The sequence below is a fragment of the Cebus imitator genome, unplaced genomic scaffold (assembly GCF_001604975.1).
Source record: "Cebus imitator isolate Cc_AM_T3 unplaced genomic scaffold, Cebus_imitator-1.0 Scaffold65, whole genome shotgun sequence".
NCBI lineage: Eukaryota > Metazoa > Chordata > Mammalia > Primates > Cebidae > Cebus > Cebus imitator.
Genome location: NW_016107380.1, coordinates 7,154,979 through 7,171,764, shown reverse-complemented (window position 1 = coordinate 7,171,764; position 16,786 = coordinate 7,154,979). Strand labels below are relative to the sequence as shown.

The 16,786-nt window shown below is 38.4% G+C and overlaps 2 protein-coding genes across 11 annotated transcripts in view; both read right to left on the bottom strand.

Annotated features, from left to right (window-relative positions):
* The window catches only part of MAP7 (microtubule associated protein 7), a 203,201-nt gene that overhangs the window by 133,578 nt on the left and 52,837 nt on the right, over positions 1-16,786 (bottom strand). The gene's annotated exons all lie outside the window — the stretch shown is intronic.
* On the bottom strand, positions 4,773-5,429 carry LOC108305715 (60S ribosomal protein L34-like). Its single transcript, XM_037739228.1, has one exon. It carries the CDS (start codon positions 5,146-5,148, stop codon positions 4,795-4,797), a length of 354 nt encoding a protein of 117 aa, XP_037595156.1. The 5' UTR covers positions 5,149-5,429; the 3' UTR covers positions 4,773-4,794.

The window sequence follows — 16,786 nt, the reverse complement described above, 5'->3', positions numbered from 1 at the left end:
TATATATATATATATATATATATATATACCAACATTTTCTCCAAAGCAAAAGATACAAAAAGAAAGTAAACTTCTTCTTACCTATTCCCTTCTCCATTTCTATTTCAACTGTCTTGCTGTAAACTTCAGCAAAAATATGAAAATGGATTCTTTTACATAATGGCCTACCTTCAGATATTTTTAACCTTTTTTCAACAGAAAAAAAAAAATCAATTTGATGTGATCAGTTGGAAGAAACTGTCAGATGCCTCATTTAAAATGGGCCAGAAATAAATATGAAAATTGAACAAAGGGCAATTTGAAGGTGAAACTTGCTGGCTCTGTGTGGCAAAGTGTGATGGAATCTCTCTTATCTGGAACAGCAGGCACTGAGCTGGGGGAATTTCTGGGAGCAATTTCATGAGACCACGTGCCACTTGATTTGAGATTCTTATTCTTGGCTCAAGAGAAGCCCTGAAACATCCATCTAAGTGAGTCCAGCATTTCCCTCCCAGGGCCAGGGCAGACCTCACATTGGGCAGCCTGAACCAAATTAAAATCTGGCACTATTCTTAAACACAAAAGCAAAATGAAATATTTCTCATACTTTTTCCCCTAAAGTAAAATAAAAGCTAACTAAACATCCTCAGAATAAAGAGTAAAGTATAATAACTGTGAATTATGGAATAAAGGCTACTTTAATTGGACCCTGGCACAACTTACCATCATTATTGTTGTAAGAGCCATTTGCAACTGAAGAAAAGAGTCTCATTTCTCTCTGCCCATGGTCATTCTGGTATGATGTAGATGTATTTATTTAATGCTTTCTTTGCCACCTAAATTATTAAACTCTTCGACATTAAGTAGAATTCCTCAGCTTTCTTCAACAGTGTCTTGCACAACAGAATTTGGGGTTGGGAAGTCATTTTCTTAATCAATTGGGGGTTGTTTTCTGTATATGTGTACTTGAATATAGATATTTGTTAAATCATTCTTAAACTATTAATCATAATATTGATATATTTTTTTCTTTTTAGACAAGGTCCTTACTCTGCCACTCAGGCTGAAGTGCAGTGGTGATATCATAGCTCACTGTAACCTCAAACTCCTGGGTTCAAGTGATCCTCCTGCCTTAGCGTCCCAGTTAGGATTACAGGAGAGTATCACCTGGCCAGGTTTTAATTTTTTTTGTAGAGCGAGGGTCTCACTATGTTTCCCAACCTGGTCTTAAACTCTTGGCCTCAAGTGATCTTCAGCCTCAGCCTCCTAAAGTGCTGGGATTAAGGGCATGAGCCACTATGCCCAGACCCATGTTCAACAATTCTTAAACTGTGAATCATAATATTAATTTTTTTTTTTTGCTAAATGTGCAGAACTTTTATTTTTATTTTTTATTTCTTTTTTAATTTATTTATTTAACTTAAGGTGCATACTATATCTGGCATTTCTCCCCATGTTATCCCTCCCCACCCTCCCCTCCCTCCCCACATCCCACTGTCTCTCCCCTACCTGCCCAACTGCCCCCAGTGTGTGATGCGCCTCTCCCTAAGCCCACGTGTTCTCATTGTTCAACACCCACCTATGAGTGAGAACATGCGGTGTTTGGCTTTCTGTTCTTTTGTCATTTTGCTGAGAATGATGGTTTCCAGATTCATCCAAGTCTGCACAAAGGACACTATTCTTAATCACTTATTCCAAGGCTTCTACTACAGCTCAGGATTTACCAAGAGTATGCTCTGAGTGGTACTTTCTTCTGAAATGGAAGGCTCTGATATTAAATGTATTTGAAAAATTGTATGAATTGTGTCTCTTTTAGAGAATTATAACACATATACTAAATGTCTTGAGGAATCTTACAGTAAAGCAAGCAATTCAATAAGGACTCTAAACTTACTTGACTGAGGACTTTCCTTTTCCTCAATATTTATTAATCTGAGGGTAGTTCTGAGATACATTTTACAAATGTCATTACATTGTGTTTCTTAGTTTTATTAATGCAGGATTTTCTTTAAAAGATATAGTTACATGATACTGTTTCAACATGACGTTTCCCATAAAATGAATATCATGTGGCAGTAAATTATCTTTGCAAATCAAAAGTACCAGGATAAGCACATTAATTGGAAATTTAGGGGAAATCAAATTTAGAGGGTCACCTGAGTGCCTTAGCAGACAGTAACTAAGTTTAATGATCAATTCCAGTTCAGTTTTTTCCAATACTTTAAATATAACCCATAATGCATTTTCACAGATGGCAAAAATAGATATTAAACTCCATTAGTAGGCTCCACAAGTCTGATGCGGATAAACATTTTTTTTTCTCTTCCTAGAACCTTGTGAAACATCAAGTACATCTCATGGACCAATTAGAGTGATAAACCATCACTGCTGCATCCACACAAACTGTTGTAAGAACAAGTGCAACTGATTGCGAATGAAAATTCTCTAAATCCTAGATATAGGAAGAACTAGAGCAGCTATCTGCTCAGTCTACTAACGTCAATGCAAAAACCTAGGAGGTATATATTTGAATAAAAGCGGGTTAGGGAGGGGAAAGAAAGGCGAAAAAATTATGCTTAAATCCTTAATGAAGAACTACATTATGCCCGGCAAAATCATGAACACCAGAATGAAGTCTCCTTCCTTGGCAAAAGCAAGAACAGGACAGAAGGCTACCACATATAAGATTAAGGCTCTTTGCAAATGGGAGAGTTGCAGGTGTGATAGCTAGAAGTATCTTTCATAAACCTTTAAGTCTCTAAATAATGTGAGTGTTATCAACTCTGTTTTCAAATTAAATTCTCTGTGTATAATTTCACTAATAGCAACCATATGGAAAGCATCTGTAGCTTTCCTCAATTCTAATTTTCATAGGCAGAAGAGACACTGACAAAAATAGCCCCACAATCTGAGAGAGCCACAGCAGACTGACCTAGTTAGATTCTGCAGGCTGAGTGCATCTGAGCTGGCTTAATCCTGCCCTAGCTTTGAGGCTGTGGTTATGTCCCAGAGCTCAGACCTTAGGGTTCACTGGGTCTTGTGAATTCACAGTTTATAGGTCACTTGGGTATTTGAAATCGTTTTGGTACAGATCTGACCGAACCACCTAAAGCTATCCCAAAATCAACTCTCTGTAATAGGAAGATTTCTGAAATCATCATTCTCAAAACAATAAAAATTTAAATAAACAAAACCCATAATGATATCAAATGGCAAATGTTAAAATGGAAAATTATCTATAACACATTTGACAAGAAAAGGTAAGTACATTTTATTTATAAAAAGTTTAAGCACCCCAATAAAAAATGTCCAAAGAAATATGTAATTGACAAAAGAAAGGAAAAATGCTAACAAGTATATAAAAATGTTTAACATCAGCAGTAGTCAGAGAAATGCAGACTAAAACATTAACCACCTATGGAAGGGGCAGGCTTGAAAAATCTAAAACATAAAATAAACCAACCATTTCTTTATCCATGAGATTGACAAGTGGTGGTGGGAGGTGGAAAATTACATCTGAATCCTTAATGAAGAAATCCTAGCCGGGCGCGGTGGCTCACGCTTGTAATCCCAGCACTTTGGGAGGCCGAGGTGGGTGGATCACGAGGTCAAGAGATCTAGACCATCCTGGTCAACACGGTGAAACCCCGTCTCTACTAAAAATACAAAAAATTAGCTGGGCATGGTGGCGCGTGCCTGTAATCCCAGCTACTCAGGAGGCTGAGGCAGGAGAATTGCCTGAACCCAGGAGGCGGAGGTTGCGGTGAGCCGAGATCGCGCCATTGCACTCCAGCCTGGGTAACAAGAGCGAAACTCCGTCTCAAAAAAAAAAAAAAAGAAATCCTAAATAAGAGGAGAGCCATCTTAACCATTGCAGAAGAATGTTTTGAAAATGCTTCTGATGTAAACTGTAAAGATGGGCTGTAAAATCACAGTATAATGACATGTCACATTTGTAAACACACATATACGTTCGTTTATACACCAGAATAATAAATACCAAAATGTTAACATAGTTATACAGAGATGGTACGGATTATAGATGATTTAGAAACAATTTAAATTTTTTATTTTCTAAATAAATATGGCCAGGTGCAGCGGCTCACACCTGTAATCCCAGCACTTTGGCAGGCCAAGGTGGAAGGATTGCTTGAGGCCAGTAATTTGAGAGCAACCTGGGTAACACAGTGAGACCTTGTTTCTACAAAAATAATAATAAAAAAAAAAATTAGCCAGGCATGGTGGCATGTGCTTGTAGTCTCAGACACTCAAGAGGCTGAGCAGGGAGAATTGCTTGAGCCCAGGAGTTCGAGGCTGCAGTGAGCTATGATAGTGCCACTGTACTCCCACCTGAGCGACAGAGCATGACTCGATCTCCGGAAAAAATGTACTTATTACTTTTCTAATCAGAAAAATGCATGTTACATATACAATATTTAGGCAGTGACAAGTGAGAGATGTCTAGAGGTGATTTCTGTTCACAATTTTCTGTGTTCCGCTTGTTAGTGATGGCACAAAAGATGCTTGAGGTTGGACCATTAACATGGGTATGCACTTCATATGCTAATATATAACAGAGCTGAAAGTCCTCTGTTAAGAGTCATGCTTATTCTGGGAAAAAGGTCTCTCAAAAAAATTTTAGAAAGACAGCATTATTGCAAAAGGGAAGCTTACATTTTATTTACTTTCACAAGATGTTCATATTTAGCTAATCATAACATTTCGATAATGATTTCATTTTCAAAATCACTTTTTAAAGTTTTAAATAGTTTCTAGATAATATTCTTTTATTATTATTACTCAAAGTTTCATTTTTTATTTAGCTTTCTGACTCTGTGCTTGCGCCTTCAACACTTTCACAATGATCTTCTGCTCCTCGATAAAGCAAGCACGCTTGATCCTGTCACCAACACATTTAGCACACATGGAACCACCACAGGCCCTGCTGACATGTCTCTTTGTTTTGGACAATCTCATAAGCACTTTAGGTCTTACAGCACGAACCCCTCGAAGCCTGCCTTGGCAAACGCCACATGCTGATTTTGGTGCTTCCCCGATCTTCTTGGTATAAAGGTAAACAATTCTATTACCAGGGGTCCGGGACAGCCTAGTGTTGCTGGAGGCGGTATTGTAGGAAAGCCTACGCCGGTATGTCAAACGCTGGGCCATTCCGAGTGCCTGCACACAACGTCCCCGGAAGAGGAAGAAGCCTAGATAATATTCTTATACAAGCTTTTCCAGTTTGGGGAAAAACCATATGCTAAGTATTAGCTTCTCTCACATTTTTATTCACTTAAAGTTTTGTGATAGTAGTGACACTATCTTGGCATTCTTTTCACAAAGCCTTTTTTGGGTATCAATTGTAGCAGAAGATGACAATATGTTTCCCACATTTATTTTATGAAGAGAATACGCTCCAAGAAAAAACTTATCACACAAAATTCTACTTTTGTTTATAAAATATAAAATAATAGTGTCTCCTCTGGTAAAGCAACAAAATATTGATTCTCGCTATCTGCCATGCTAGGTACTTCTTAATAAAGTTCTTAGATGCAATGGGAAATAACTAATAGCACATTACAGGAAACACATGCAAGTCATAGTTAGGAATCTTAAAATTTTAGGCATAATCTGTCAATCCCCAAACAGACTATGCTTACCTTCACCGTCCCTCTTTTTTGCAATGTTTTTTGTTTTGTTTTGTTTTTTACCAATTTCTGATTTCTATTATTTTAAAAATTTGTTTTTTTAGGAATGTTGGTTTCACTATGTTGCCTAGGCTGGCCTCAAACTGCTGAGCTCAAGCAATCTTCCCAAGTAGCTGAGACTATAGAGGTAGCCCATCACATCCAGCTACGATTTCCGCTTTTAATAGGCACAGAAAGAGTCCAATAGGTGCTAACCTCCTTGAAAAACACTGCAAGCCATTTCAAATAAGGACATATCTGTACTTCTAAGAGCTGACCAGTTATATTTTTTTCAATGAAATTTCACAATTCACCATGCCATCTGTGGGGGAAGGAGGACCAATGCATGTTGTACTATAAGTAAGGAATTGTATAAATTCACTTATATCCTGAAAAACAACTCATGAATCCTCAACCAGAAAAAAAGGATATTTCTTTTGCTATTAACCAGCAAATACTTGATTAATATCTGTCCTTTTGTCTCCAACATTAATGATTCCCGTTTTTCTTTTCCATTCTTGCCTAGGCCTATAACTTTGCCTTACTGCTTCATACTATTTATTTGGCAACAATATACTCTAGGAAATCCTTACCTCATTACAATGCTCTGTAACATCAGGTTTCCTTTCTCTTTCTTTTTTGAGACGGAGTTTTGCTCTGTGACCTAGGCTGGAGTGTAGTGGCGTAATTACAGCTCACTGTAACCTTTGCTTCCTGGGTTCAAGGGAGTCTTGTGCCTCAGCCTCCTGAGTAGCTGGGACTATAGGTGCATGATACCCACCCAGCTAATTTTTGTAATTTTCAGTAGAGACAGGGTTTCACCATGTTGGCCAGGCTGCTCTTGAACTTCTGACCTCAGGTGATCTGCCTGCCTCAGCCTCTTAAAGTGCTGGCAATATAGGTGAGAGCCACCACGACTGGCCTGTAACATCAGGTTTCTTATACTGCGGACCTTGATGATCCTGGAGACAAGTCCCCATGGCAGTCTCCTGCCTTCTACCATGGATGGATGTATCTATTTGCCACAAAGATTCGTAAGACACTTGTGAACTGGAGTCAGCCAAATACATACTATTCCGCTTCTAGATATATATAAGCTGGCACAAGACAGCCTGTGAGTTTATAAAAAGTAAAAATCCTTTTATGTCTACATGAAAAGTCACAAGAAAATACTCTAGTCATTAAGCCTTCAATAATCACATGCTGTAATTATTAACCCTGTGCTTATTAAGTTCCTTCAAAACAGAAGTGGCAGAAGCAACCCAAAGAGCCACGAATAGAAAAATCATTATTATTAAGATTTAGGAACATCACACTTAGAAACCATCAGAAAGATTTTCTTCAGTAGCTGGATAAAATTCTAATATAATTTAGTTATAGGAAATATAGAATTCAAGGAAAAGTTAGTTCCATTATACTTATTATATTGTTTTAATGACACAAATATGCCAAATAATGTCATTAAGGTATAGTATGACCTCAGTTAATTAAACTTAGCTGGTTATCATGCTCTCACATTATTCTCACATCTCACATTATTCTTACACCTTTTGGATTCAGTATGCTCTTACACCCTTTTCTCAATAATCCAAGCCACCAAAGGATCTGATGAGTGTTTTCTCACCCTAATTATTAAATGGATTACAATTCAGTATTATCAACCAAGGGATGAATTGTTTTTTTCGGACATTTGAATTTACTTCTCTAGTAGCAAAGCAAAAATGGGATCCCTCAGGTACCTGATTTCAGACGTCAGCACATAGCATGATCTTTCAGGGTATGCGTCTGAATTCATCCTTTTGGGATAAGTGGAAGTGAAAACACGTATGTGCCTGTCTCCCCAGATACCTGTCTGTGCTGCTTGGAAGATAAGCCAAGCTTGGCACTAAGGTATATTCCCATCATCACTGTTTCTGTGGGCCTGTTTCCCGGCTCTCTCATACCTACAGATCTGCCTGACAGTTCCTTGCCTACAGACTCTCATTCTACATCCCCTCCAGAGTGCATCTTATCCCCCAAACATCCCCTTCCCTTCTCCCCATAATCACTCCTCTTTTAGATGGAGACTTCATGCTGCAAAGACTTCAGCATTACTGTTGTTAGGAATTTGTGATGTCTTTAAACTTTAACTTTTTTATGAAGTCCTAGAATCCATCTCTACCCTTCTATGTCATTGTTGCCTAGAATAATGATGCTTCTGAAAGTGAAAGATGTTAACTGTATAAATTATCACAGACTACTGAACTTGTTTTTAACTGGTAGTATTTTTTTAATTAAAAAATGTACAAATTCCCCTTCCTGTGTCCACGTGTTCTCACTGTTCAACTTATAAGTGAGAACATTGTTTGGTTTTCTGTTTCTGTGTTAGTTTGCTGAGAATGATGGTTTCCAGCTTGTCGGGGGTGGGAGGCTAAGGGAGGGATAGTATTAGGAGAAATATTTAATGTAGATGATGGGTTGATGGGTGCACCAAACCACCATGGCACGTGTATACCTATGTAACAAACCTGCATGTTCTGCACATGTATCCCAGAACTTAAAATATAATAATAATTTAAAAAGAAAAACAGGTAATAATATTATCTGTACCACAAAAAAAATGTAAAAATTATACCATAAGAGACTAAAATTTGAACAGATTTTCTTCATTGTACTTTGTGCTAAGCTGAACAACATGAAATTATCATATTAGGTCAAAAATAGTCAAGTAGGGCAATTTCATATAATTCAGTCTAATATCTGACTCAATTTATGCCAATGATTTTAAGTGCCAGGATGAGCTGTCTGTGCAAAGACAGATGACAATCAGCAAGCCTCTTGTTGCTAGGACAAAGCTGTTTATGACTAGTGACCTAGATTTCTCACCCTGTGGTGCCCAAAGCCAGTCTATTCAATGGCATCACCCAGTTTATCATGACAACGACTTCAGATGGTAGGCAGCCATTACTCACACAGTAGCACAGATGAAGAACCACCACCCTGTGGGCAAACCTGTATTCCTGTGCAAAGAATAAAACTGAAGAATAAAACATAATAAAAGTAGGGCTTTACTATAATCTCTCCCCTCTTATTTTCTTTTCAAAATCATTTTTATAATGTGAGTCTAACATTCAATTAGTGGGTTATATAGATTGAGTGGAAATTCTAGATTTAAATACAGAAATAGACCAAAAAGCCAATACATTAAAATGATGCCCCTATAATCTTGCCCACATGATTGGTTGGCTCTATTTGGTTTTAGATTCTGATCTGAAAGAATGGCATTTACAGGAAGACAGCAGAATAAACATGTTACACATGCATTAAGTCTACATAATAAATAGTCACCCAGAGCTTCTACATAATCAATCATCTGTATCTCAACATTCAGCTAAATTATAGGGAAACTGGGAAGAGTGGGGGGAAAAGACATCTTCTCTGTCTTGCTCCCCAACCCTCGAGTTTATATTCCAAAAGAAGGTTGTTAGGACATGTAAACAAATAGATATAGTGCAAGACAGAGGACCCCTCTCTGGGCCAGGGGCGGGGGTTGGGAGGAGAGGTGGTTTTAGAATGAAACGGTTACACCTCAGATCATCAGACATTAGATTCTCATAAGGAGTGCACAACCTAGATCCCTTGCATGCACAGACATTACAGAATATATATGTACTTTAGGCAGTAAATACAACACACTTGCAATAACTTCTTTACAGTCTTTGGATTCAGTAATATAAACACAGTTATCTCTAAGCCAGGAAGTGCACCTAGTATCTTTACAGTGACTACTAAGTACTTTTGAACTCAAAGCATATATTCATCTTAAACTTCTGGAACCGTGCACTCTCCCACATAATTTTCTGATGAATGAAGGGAAAAGGAAAACTTTCTTTCAAATAAGTGTCATCTGTTGCAAAAGTACATGATTTAAAAATACATGTAAATATAATCTTAGCTCTAATGTTTTCCTTTGGGAGTTTGGAAAAAGGCAGTTATATTTCTCTGCTGTCTGGTTTTTTTCATTTGAAAATTGGAAGATTCATTCTGATTACTGAGCTACATCAGTAGGGTTTAAATGATTTTGAAATTACAGTTCAAAGGGCAATATTTCCATAAAAGAAGAAAATACAGAAAAGTAATGAAAATAAAATTATGTATCTTAACTTAGCTAAATGAACTCTAGAAATTTTTCTGAAAACCAAGAGATAAAGAAATGGTGAATGATATATTCATTCATATTCTCAGGAGCAAAGGCAGTGGCTTACACCAAGGCCTGTTATAGTATTATTAAATAAAGTACTTAATGTCTGTCTACTTGGATGGAGGAAACACCACTGGACACAAATAGTATATATATATTTGTATAATTTTTTATTATGTAAAATTAATAAATCCTATGTTCTAGAGCTAAAAATTGTTTGAGGGGAAAAGCCAGATTGGAAAAATTCTTTTGAAGAAAATAATATAAACCATAAAACTGTTAATAGTGCCAAGAAACAATGTGAAAGCAATGTCTCTTCCCAGTTTTTTTTTGTGCTCTTTTCTTCTTTCTTTTTTAAAAGAGATCTCACACTGTCCCCTAGGCTGCAGTGCACTGGCTTGATCATGGTTCACTGCAGCCTGGACTTCCTGGGCTCAAGGGATCCTGCCTCAGACACCAGATTAGGTGGGGCTACAGGTGCGCACTTGCCACACCTGGCTTTTATCTTCAACTTTTCTAAAATAAACATTTGAAGAAGAGAAACTAAGAGACCATTTGTCAGTTTAACACGCCCCTTACAAGTCACAATTCTACAATGATTATCTCGGAGTTTTGCAAAGTGATTCCTATGAAACATGTTGAAAAACCCATACTGAGAGCATTACATCGGTCTCTTTGGGATTCAGTTATTTTTGAAAACTCTCAAACATATGTGATAAAGGCTTCTCATCTGCAGTTTTATTTCCCCATAAATCTACGAATGGCACTAGACTCTAACATCCTACAGTACTCTTTAGCAAGGCAACATAAGTTAAAATCCAGCTCTAATGTGAGACTATTATTTAAGCTTTGAGCTTCAGATTTCACGTCTGTGAAACGGGGAAGGCACAACATATCTACCTCTTGGCTTATAAGTAATTAAAACCTTTAGAATTCTTAATACCTTACCATTTTTATTTGTACCATATAAAACCACTTTTCTGTTTTAGAGGCTGAAATGTATGACACGGAAGTTAGCTGGAAGTAGCCTATCTTAGTGTAACAGGCAATCAGTATCATCGCGGTGAATTAGTAGAACCAAGTGTGCTGAGGTAAGTGCCATCAGTCTTGCAGCCTACCTAGAAATAGACTGTTACTTAGGAAACAGAAGTGAGAAACCTGAAGATCTGCCACAACAAACACTGCATTCATAGGGTGTGATATGCAGTAGCTAATTAGAATCCTGACAGATTTAGTAACAGATTTGGTGGCAGTTGTAACATTGAGTCTAATTTATTGTAAAAACTTAAATTGATGTGTTCAGTTATTTTAGCAAACACATTTTACTTTTATGTTGTCCTTGGGGTGAGATATATGGTTTTCTGGGGAGAAATTTCTGACTAAGCAAGGTAGAAATATTTGCACAGAAAAATTCATTGTTAAAAAAATCCTCTGGTTGCATAACAATGTAAATGTACTTAATGCAACTGAAGTATACTTTTAAAATGCTTAAAATGGTAAAGTTTATGTTACCACGATTAAAAAAAAATCAACCATTATTTTCTCTTATTTCATGGACACTGAGGCTACAACTAATCCATAGGGATCCCTCATTATTAAGTCATGTCCACACGAGATGAAAGTTTATATTGACAGGATATAGACAAACTAGAAAAAAAGTAGGCCTCAAAAGATAATACGTCTCTCTCCTTAAGAAGGAGCCTAAAAACTAAACTTGAGATGAAAATTTCACATTGTATCAAATCCCATGCATCAAATCAGTGGACAGAATATTCCCTCGAGAGCCTTTGGATCCAACAATACAGAGCATGAGTGTCCATAGAGACCACAGATGAAAGGTCATCACAAACACACATAAATAGAGATAAGTGAGAGACAGCATGACACCTCATTTTATAAAGCTAAGGTCATCACCAAAACTTCTTATACAGCAGAACCAACCTGTTCAAAACACAAAATGAGGCCTAGCAGACGCTGTACTTGGCCTTTGGAATTGCACTGACCCTCTTTATCTTTACCATTACTGTCTTCTACCTATATCCAGCACCTTCTTTCCCTATTGAATCTCTAAGACCCTGAGAGCTTGAACATGTAGAAAATTCATGGTTCTTCCAAGGAGAGGAGAAAGACCTTATTATCTAATTTACTCCACAGAAATGTTTTCTAAATAGTGTTAAAACTTTCTCTAAGAGAAGACCAGGAGCTCTGAGTCCTCTTAGAAAAATACATATGCAGGTGATTGTGTGGGGGCCATTCTAATTTGGTCATAGCTTATTTAAGCTCATCCTTGAACTCTTGTCTTCCAGATTCTGGGTTTAAGTACACAGGTTTATTTTCATGAGAGGTGTGAAAATACACACACACACATGAATTTACACACATATATATATATACTGGTAGAGCATCCCTAATCCAAAAAACCAAACTGCTCCATCCAATAGGCATTCCCTTTGAGAGTCACAATGATACTCCAAAAGTTTCAGATTTTGGAGCATTTTGGATTTCAGATTTTCAGATTAGGGATACTCACCCTGTATAACTTTTTTCTTTTTGTAAATGTATTCCTGATAGCAATATTAATCTTTCTTGGAAAGGTTTTCTTTACTGGGATTCTGGGATTTCTATAGGTCCACATGTCTTCAATGTGAAAAAGGATACGCCTTTGGACAGAGTCTACAGATACCAACAAAATCTACAGATTTTTCTAGGAAAACAACGTTTTCAAGTTTACATTATGGTTATCATTAAGGATCACAGGTCTTGAATTTTTCTCTTGAATTTTATTTATACATATCAAAATGAAAAAAATTAAGTACTGGAAAAAAGATATTGATAAGAAAACTGAGAGTCCCCTCAAAATAAAGGCTCAAGGAGGGCTTAACTGGTAAGGAATGTTCCAGTCTGTGGAACAATTAAAATAAGTTATAACAGGATGTTTCTTATGTTACAAATTATAAAGGGCATAACTTACATCCCTAAACCGTATGTTATGTTATTGACAGATATACTTTTGCCATATGAATATACTGGACCCATCTCTTTCTATCCCAGGGTAGGGGCAAAGGGAAATTAATGATTTGCAAAAAAAGTTAGGTATTTTCCCCCAGGGGAAGAAAATATATTGGCCAGGCGTGGTGGCTGATGCCTATAATCCTAGCACTTTGGGAGGCCAAGGAAGGCGGATCACAAGGTCAAGAGATCAAGACAATCCTGGCCAACACGGTGAAACCCCATCTCTACTAAAAATACAAAAATTAGCTGGGCGTGGTGGCACATGCCTGTAGTCCCAGGTACTCGGGAGGCTGAGGCAGGAGAATCGCTGGAACCCAGGAGGCGGAGGTTGCGGTGAACGAACCAAGATCACGCCACAGCACTCCAGCCGGGAGGTAGAGTGAGACTCAGTCAAAAAAAAAAAAAAAAGATACTTATATATATCTACTGGGGGATACTGTTTAAGCTTCCTCTTAGTAGCAGCTCCTGTGGTTGGAAAAGAAGAAACGCCTTGTCGTAAAAGGACAGACAATTAAGCATCCTTTCATGTTCCTCATTCTTTTATGTCATATAACTAATAAATGGGTAGGATGAGCTTCACGTGAAAACAACCTGCAGTTAACACTCGATAAACAATGGGAAACAGTGGAAACATTTGTCGATGTCACGTTTCTCTGGGTCTCTATCTTTTTACTTAAGATCCTCTTCCTCAAGATCCTATTAATTTTCATATACCATTATACATGCATACATACCAGTATTGATAGTCCCTGACATGTGAACATGGCATTTAACTGGCATTTAAAAATATTTCCCCAACAGAAACAATATTACATATGTTAACCTGGCTCCTAGGCTGACCCGTTAAAGCCCATTTGAGGCCGGGTGCAGCGGCTCAGGCCTGTAATACCAGAACTTTGAGAGGCTGAGGCAGTGGATCACTAGAGGTCAGGAGTTGGAAACCAGCCTGGCCAACATCATGAGACCCTGTGTCTACTAAAAATTCAAAAAAATTTAGCTGGGAGTGGTGGCACATGCCTGTAATTCCAGCTACTCGGGAGGCTGAGGCAGGGGAACTGCTTGAGCCTGGAAGGCAGAGGCTGCAGTGAGCAGAGATCGCACCACTGTACTCCAGCCTGGGTGACAGGGCAAGACTCCATCTTAAAAAAATAAATGAATAAAATAAAGCCCATTTCATCCATAACCTAACTTATACTGTAAAGTACTGCCTTCTGTGCCATCATATAGCGATATTTACCTGGGCCAGAGTTTCAATGGGAGCTGCCAGAAACATCTCTCTCTCTTGCTGTTTGAGGACAGAGCTTCCCCTAACTCCAAAGCAACAGGGATGGCTGTCAGAACCTCGGGCGCAAGAAGAGAAAGCCAACTCTAAAAACAAAAGGACTGTGGAACCACTGGAGCTAAACTCTTGGCTAAGTAGACCCTGAGAACCCACCTCAGGGCCAGCCCCTATTCCTGGTTTTCTAATCAGATTCGAAGTGTCAATCTTACCTTCTCTGAAATATGATAATAATATATTTGTTATTATTTGCTGCATGCCTAAAATTTCCATTAATAATCTCAACCTTCGATTTAGTAAGTGGTCTTAACCTCATTTTCAAATCGTCAAAAACTGGGTTTCAGAGGTTATAGGCAAGTTGGATCCCAGAGGAAAATAATGAACCAGATTTCAAATCTGGGTCTAGCTATTTCTCAAAGCCTGAGTGCTTCCTATCACATCAATAAATGTTGGAAAGAATTAAATAAAAAATTACAGCACGTAGCCCAAGCTGTGGTACATAGAAGGTACTTGCTCATGTGCCCTTCATTTCCTTCTCTCAGGCACTGGCTTCATTCACTCTCTGCTGCTACTGTGGGTTTCATCTGAACAAAAGTTTCTTCTCTTCCTGGCCTCTTACTTATCTTCATGCCCTTTACTAAACATCTGGGAGGGGGTACCCTGCCAGGTAATATAGTGAAAGAGGCTATAAAGTTTTTTTCTCCTGCATCCTTTCACCCTTTCACTTTTTCACCAAGGCCCTATAAGGTGTAAAAGGAAATTAAATCTTGGGATCCTACACTCATTAAGCCAAAGTGAAAAGGCAAGATGGGAATTGGGTCATGCAAACCTGCTTCCCTATTTTTGGTTCCTAAATAAGATGGCTACTAGATAAAAAGCTACCCGACTCCCCAATATTTTTGTCCACAAGAAAATTCCTAGTGAGCTGCAAGATCTTTACTCCAAGGTGTTTCTGTTAAAATTTCACCATGGCAATGTAAATTGTAGCTTATCTTTTTACAGGTGCAGCCACCTCCCCGCACCACCTGAAGCCTGGCAATCTGATTGTTCCCCGCCTCATTTTGTCTATGTTATCTTACGTAAAATGCAGACCCCTGCATTTTTCCTCTGTCCCATGTCTAGGTCATCTTATGTTAAAAAAATGCAGATTCATTGAGCCAAAGGCATAAATGACTGTTTTTCCCTACCTGCCTCTTACATGAAAAATTGTGTACTTCTCAATATCTCACCCTTTCCCCTTTAAATTTGGAGCCCTCAAAATCATCTTTGGAGAAAGGCATAGGCCTGATTCCTAAGCACATGTTCTTAACTTTGGCAAATAAACCTCCTAAAATGATAGAGACTTGTCATTTTTCTCGATTGACAAAGGTGAGAGACTTTATCCTTTTCTTAGGTCATGTGTCCTTATGAGAAGATGATGAAAGCTATAGAACTTTGCCCCAGAAAAATGCACATTAGGACAGATACTTAATATATAATTTGTGGGCCCCAAAAGTTTTAGGGGATCCCTCTTCAGATACAAAGAAAGAATCCTATATTTAGATTTACATACTCTAAAGTTAAATCCATCTGTTTTTTAGAGGAACACTTAAAAGCTGTGGTGTTCATCATCAGCATGGTGACAGGATGGGAGTAGAGAGAACAGAGCCCGTACATAGAGTAGCACAAGTAACTGAGGACACTGGGAACATGAGGACCTGCCTGCTTCATGGATAGGAACGGAGATGAAAGAACAACAGTCACAAATTTATGCACTTTTCTTTCCAACTGACTTTGGACAACATAGTGTAGACCCTGGTTCTAGAATGAAATGAAAACCAGAAGTCTCTGTGAGTTGAGTCTCAGGTATTTACATGCACCTGTATCTAAATGAACATGCTTATCTGTGCAGAGGAAAGGGACTGAGAATGTTTGGTGGTTAGAGGGAGATGAAAAGTAGAGTCTCAACATCAGCTAAGAGGGAAAAGATGGAAGGTGGAGGAGAAGAACGACCATGTGAGCTAAGAGATCCCACAAGCCATTTGGTCACAGCTGGCTTGGGCAGTTGTACCTATATGGTAATGCATGTATGTGTGTGTGTGTGTGTGTGTATATATATATATATATATGTGGAACACCCAATGAAGCTGACTTAAATAACAGATTTCTAAGCATTCACAACCAAAAGGCCCAAAAGTAGAAAAGGCTTCAGTTTGACCTAAAAATTCAGGAAGTCATCAGGATACTGGCTCCATTTCTCTGAGATTTTTTTTCTTTTTTTTTTTTGAGACACAGTTTCATTCTGTCACCCAGGCTGGAGTGCAGTGGCGTGATCTCAGCTCACTGCAAACTCTGCCTCCTGGGTTCAAGCAATTCTCATGCCTCAGCCTCCCAGGTAGCTGGGATTACAAGTGTGCTCTGCCTCGCCTTGCTAATTTTTGTATTATTAGTAGAGATGGGGTTTCACCCTGTTGGCCAGGCTGGTCTTGAACTCCTGACCTCAGGTGATCCTCCTGCCTCGGCCTCCCAAAGCGCTGGGATGACAGGCGTGAGCCACACCGCCTGGCCTCTTTGAGATTTCTTAACTCTGGCCTCCTCTTTGGGCCAGCAGCCCTGAGGCTCTGTGACTCCTTCACTACCAAAGAGAAAGAAAATTCACCCACCTCCTTT

What these genes read in the sequence shown, in the direction of transcription:
- LOC108305715 (XM_037739228.1), bottom strand. Translation starts at nt 5,148, where the DNA reads ATGGCCCAGCGTTTGACATACCGGCGTAGGCTTTCCTACAATACCGCC.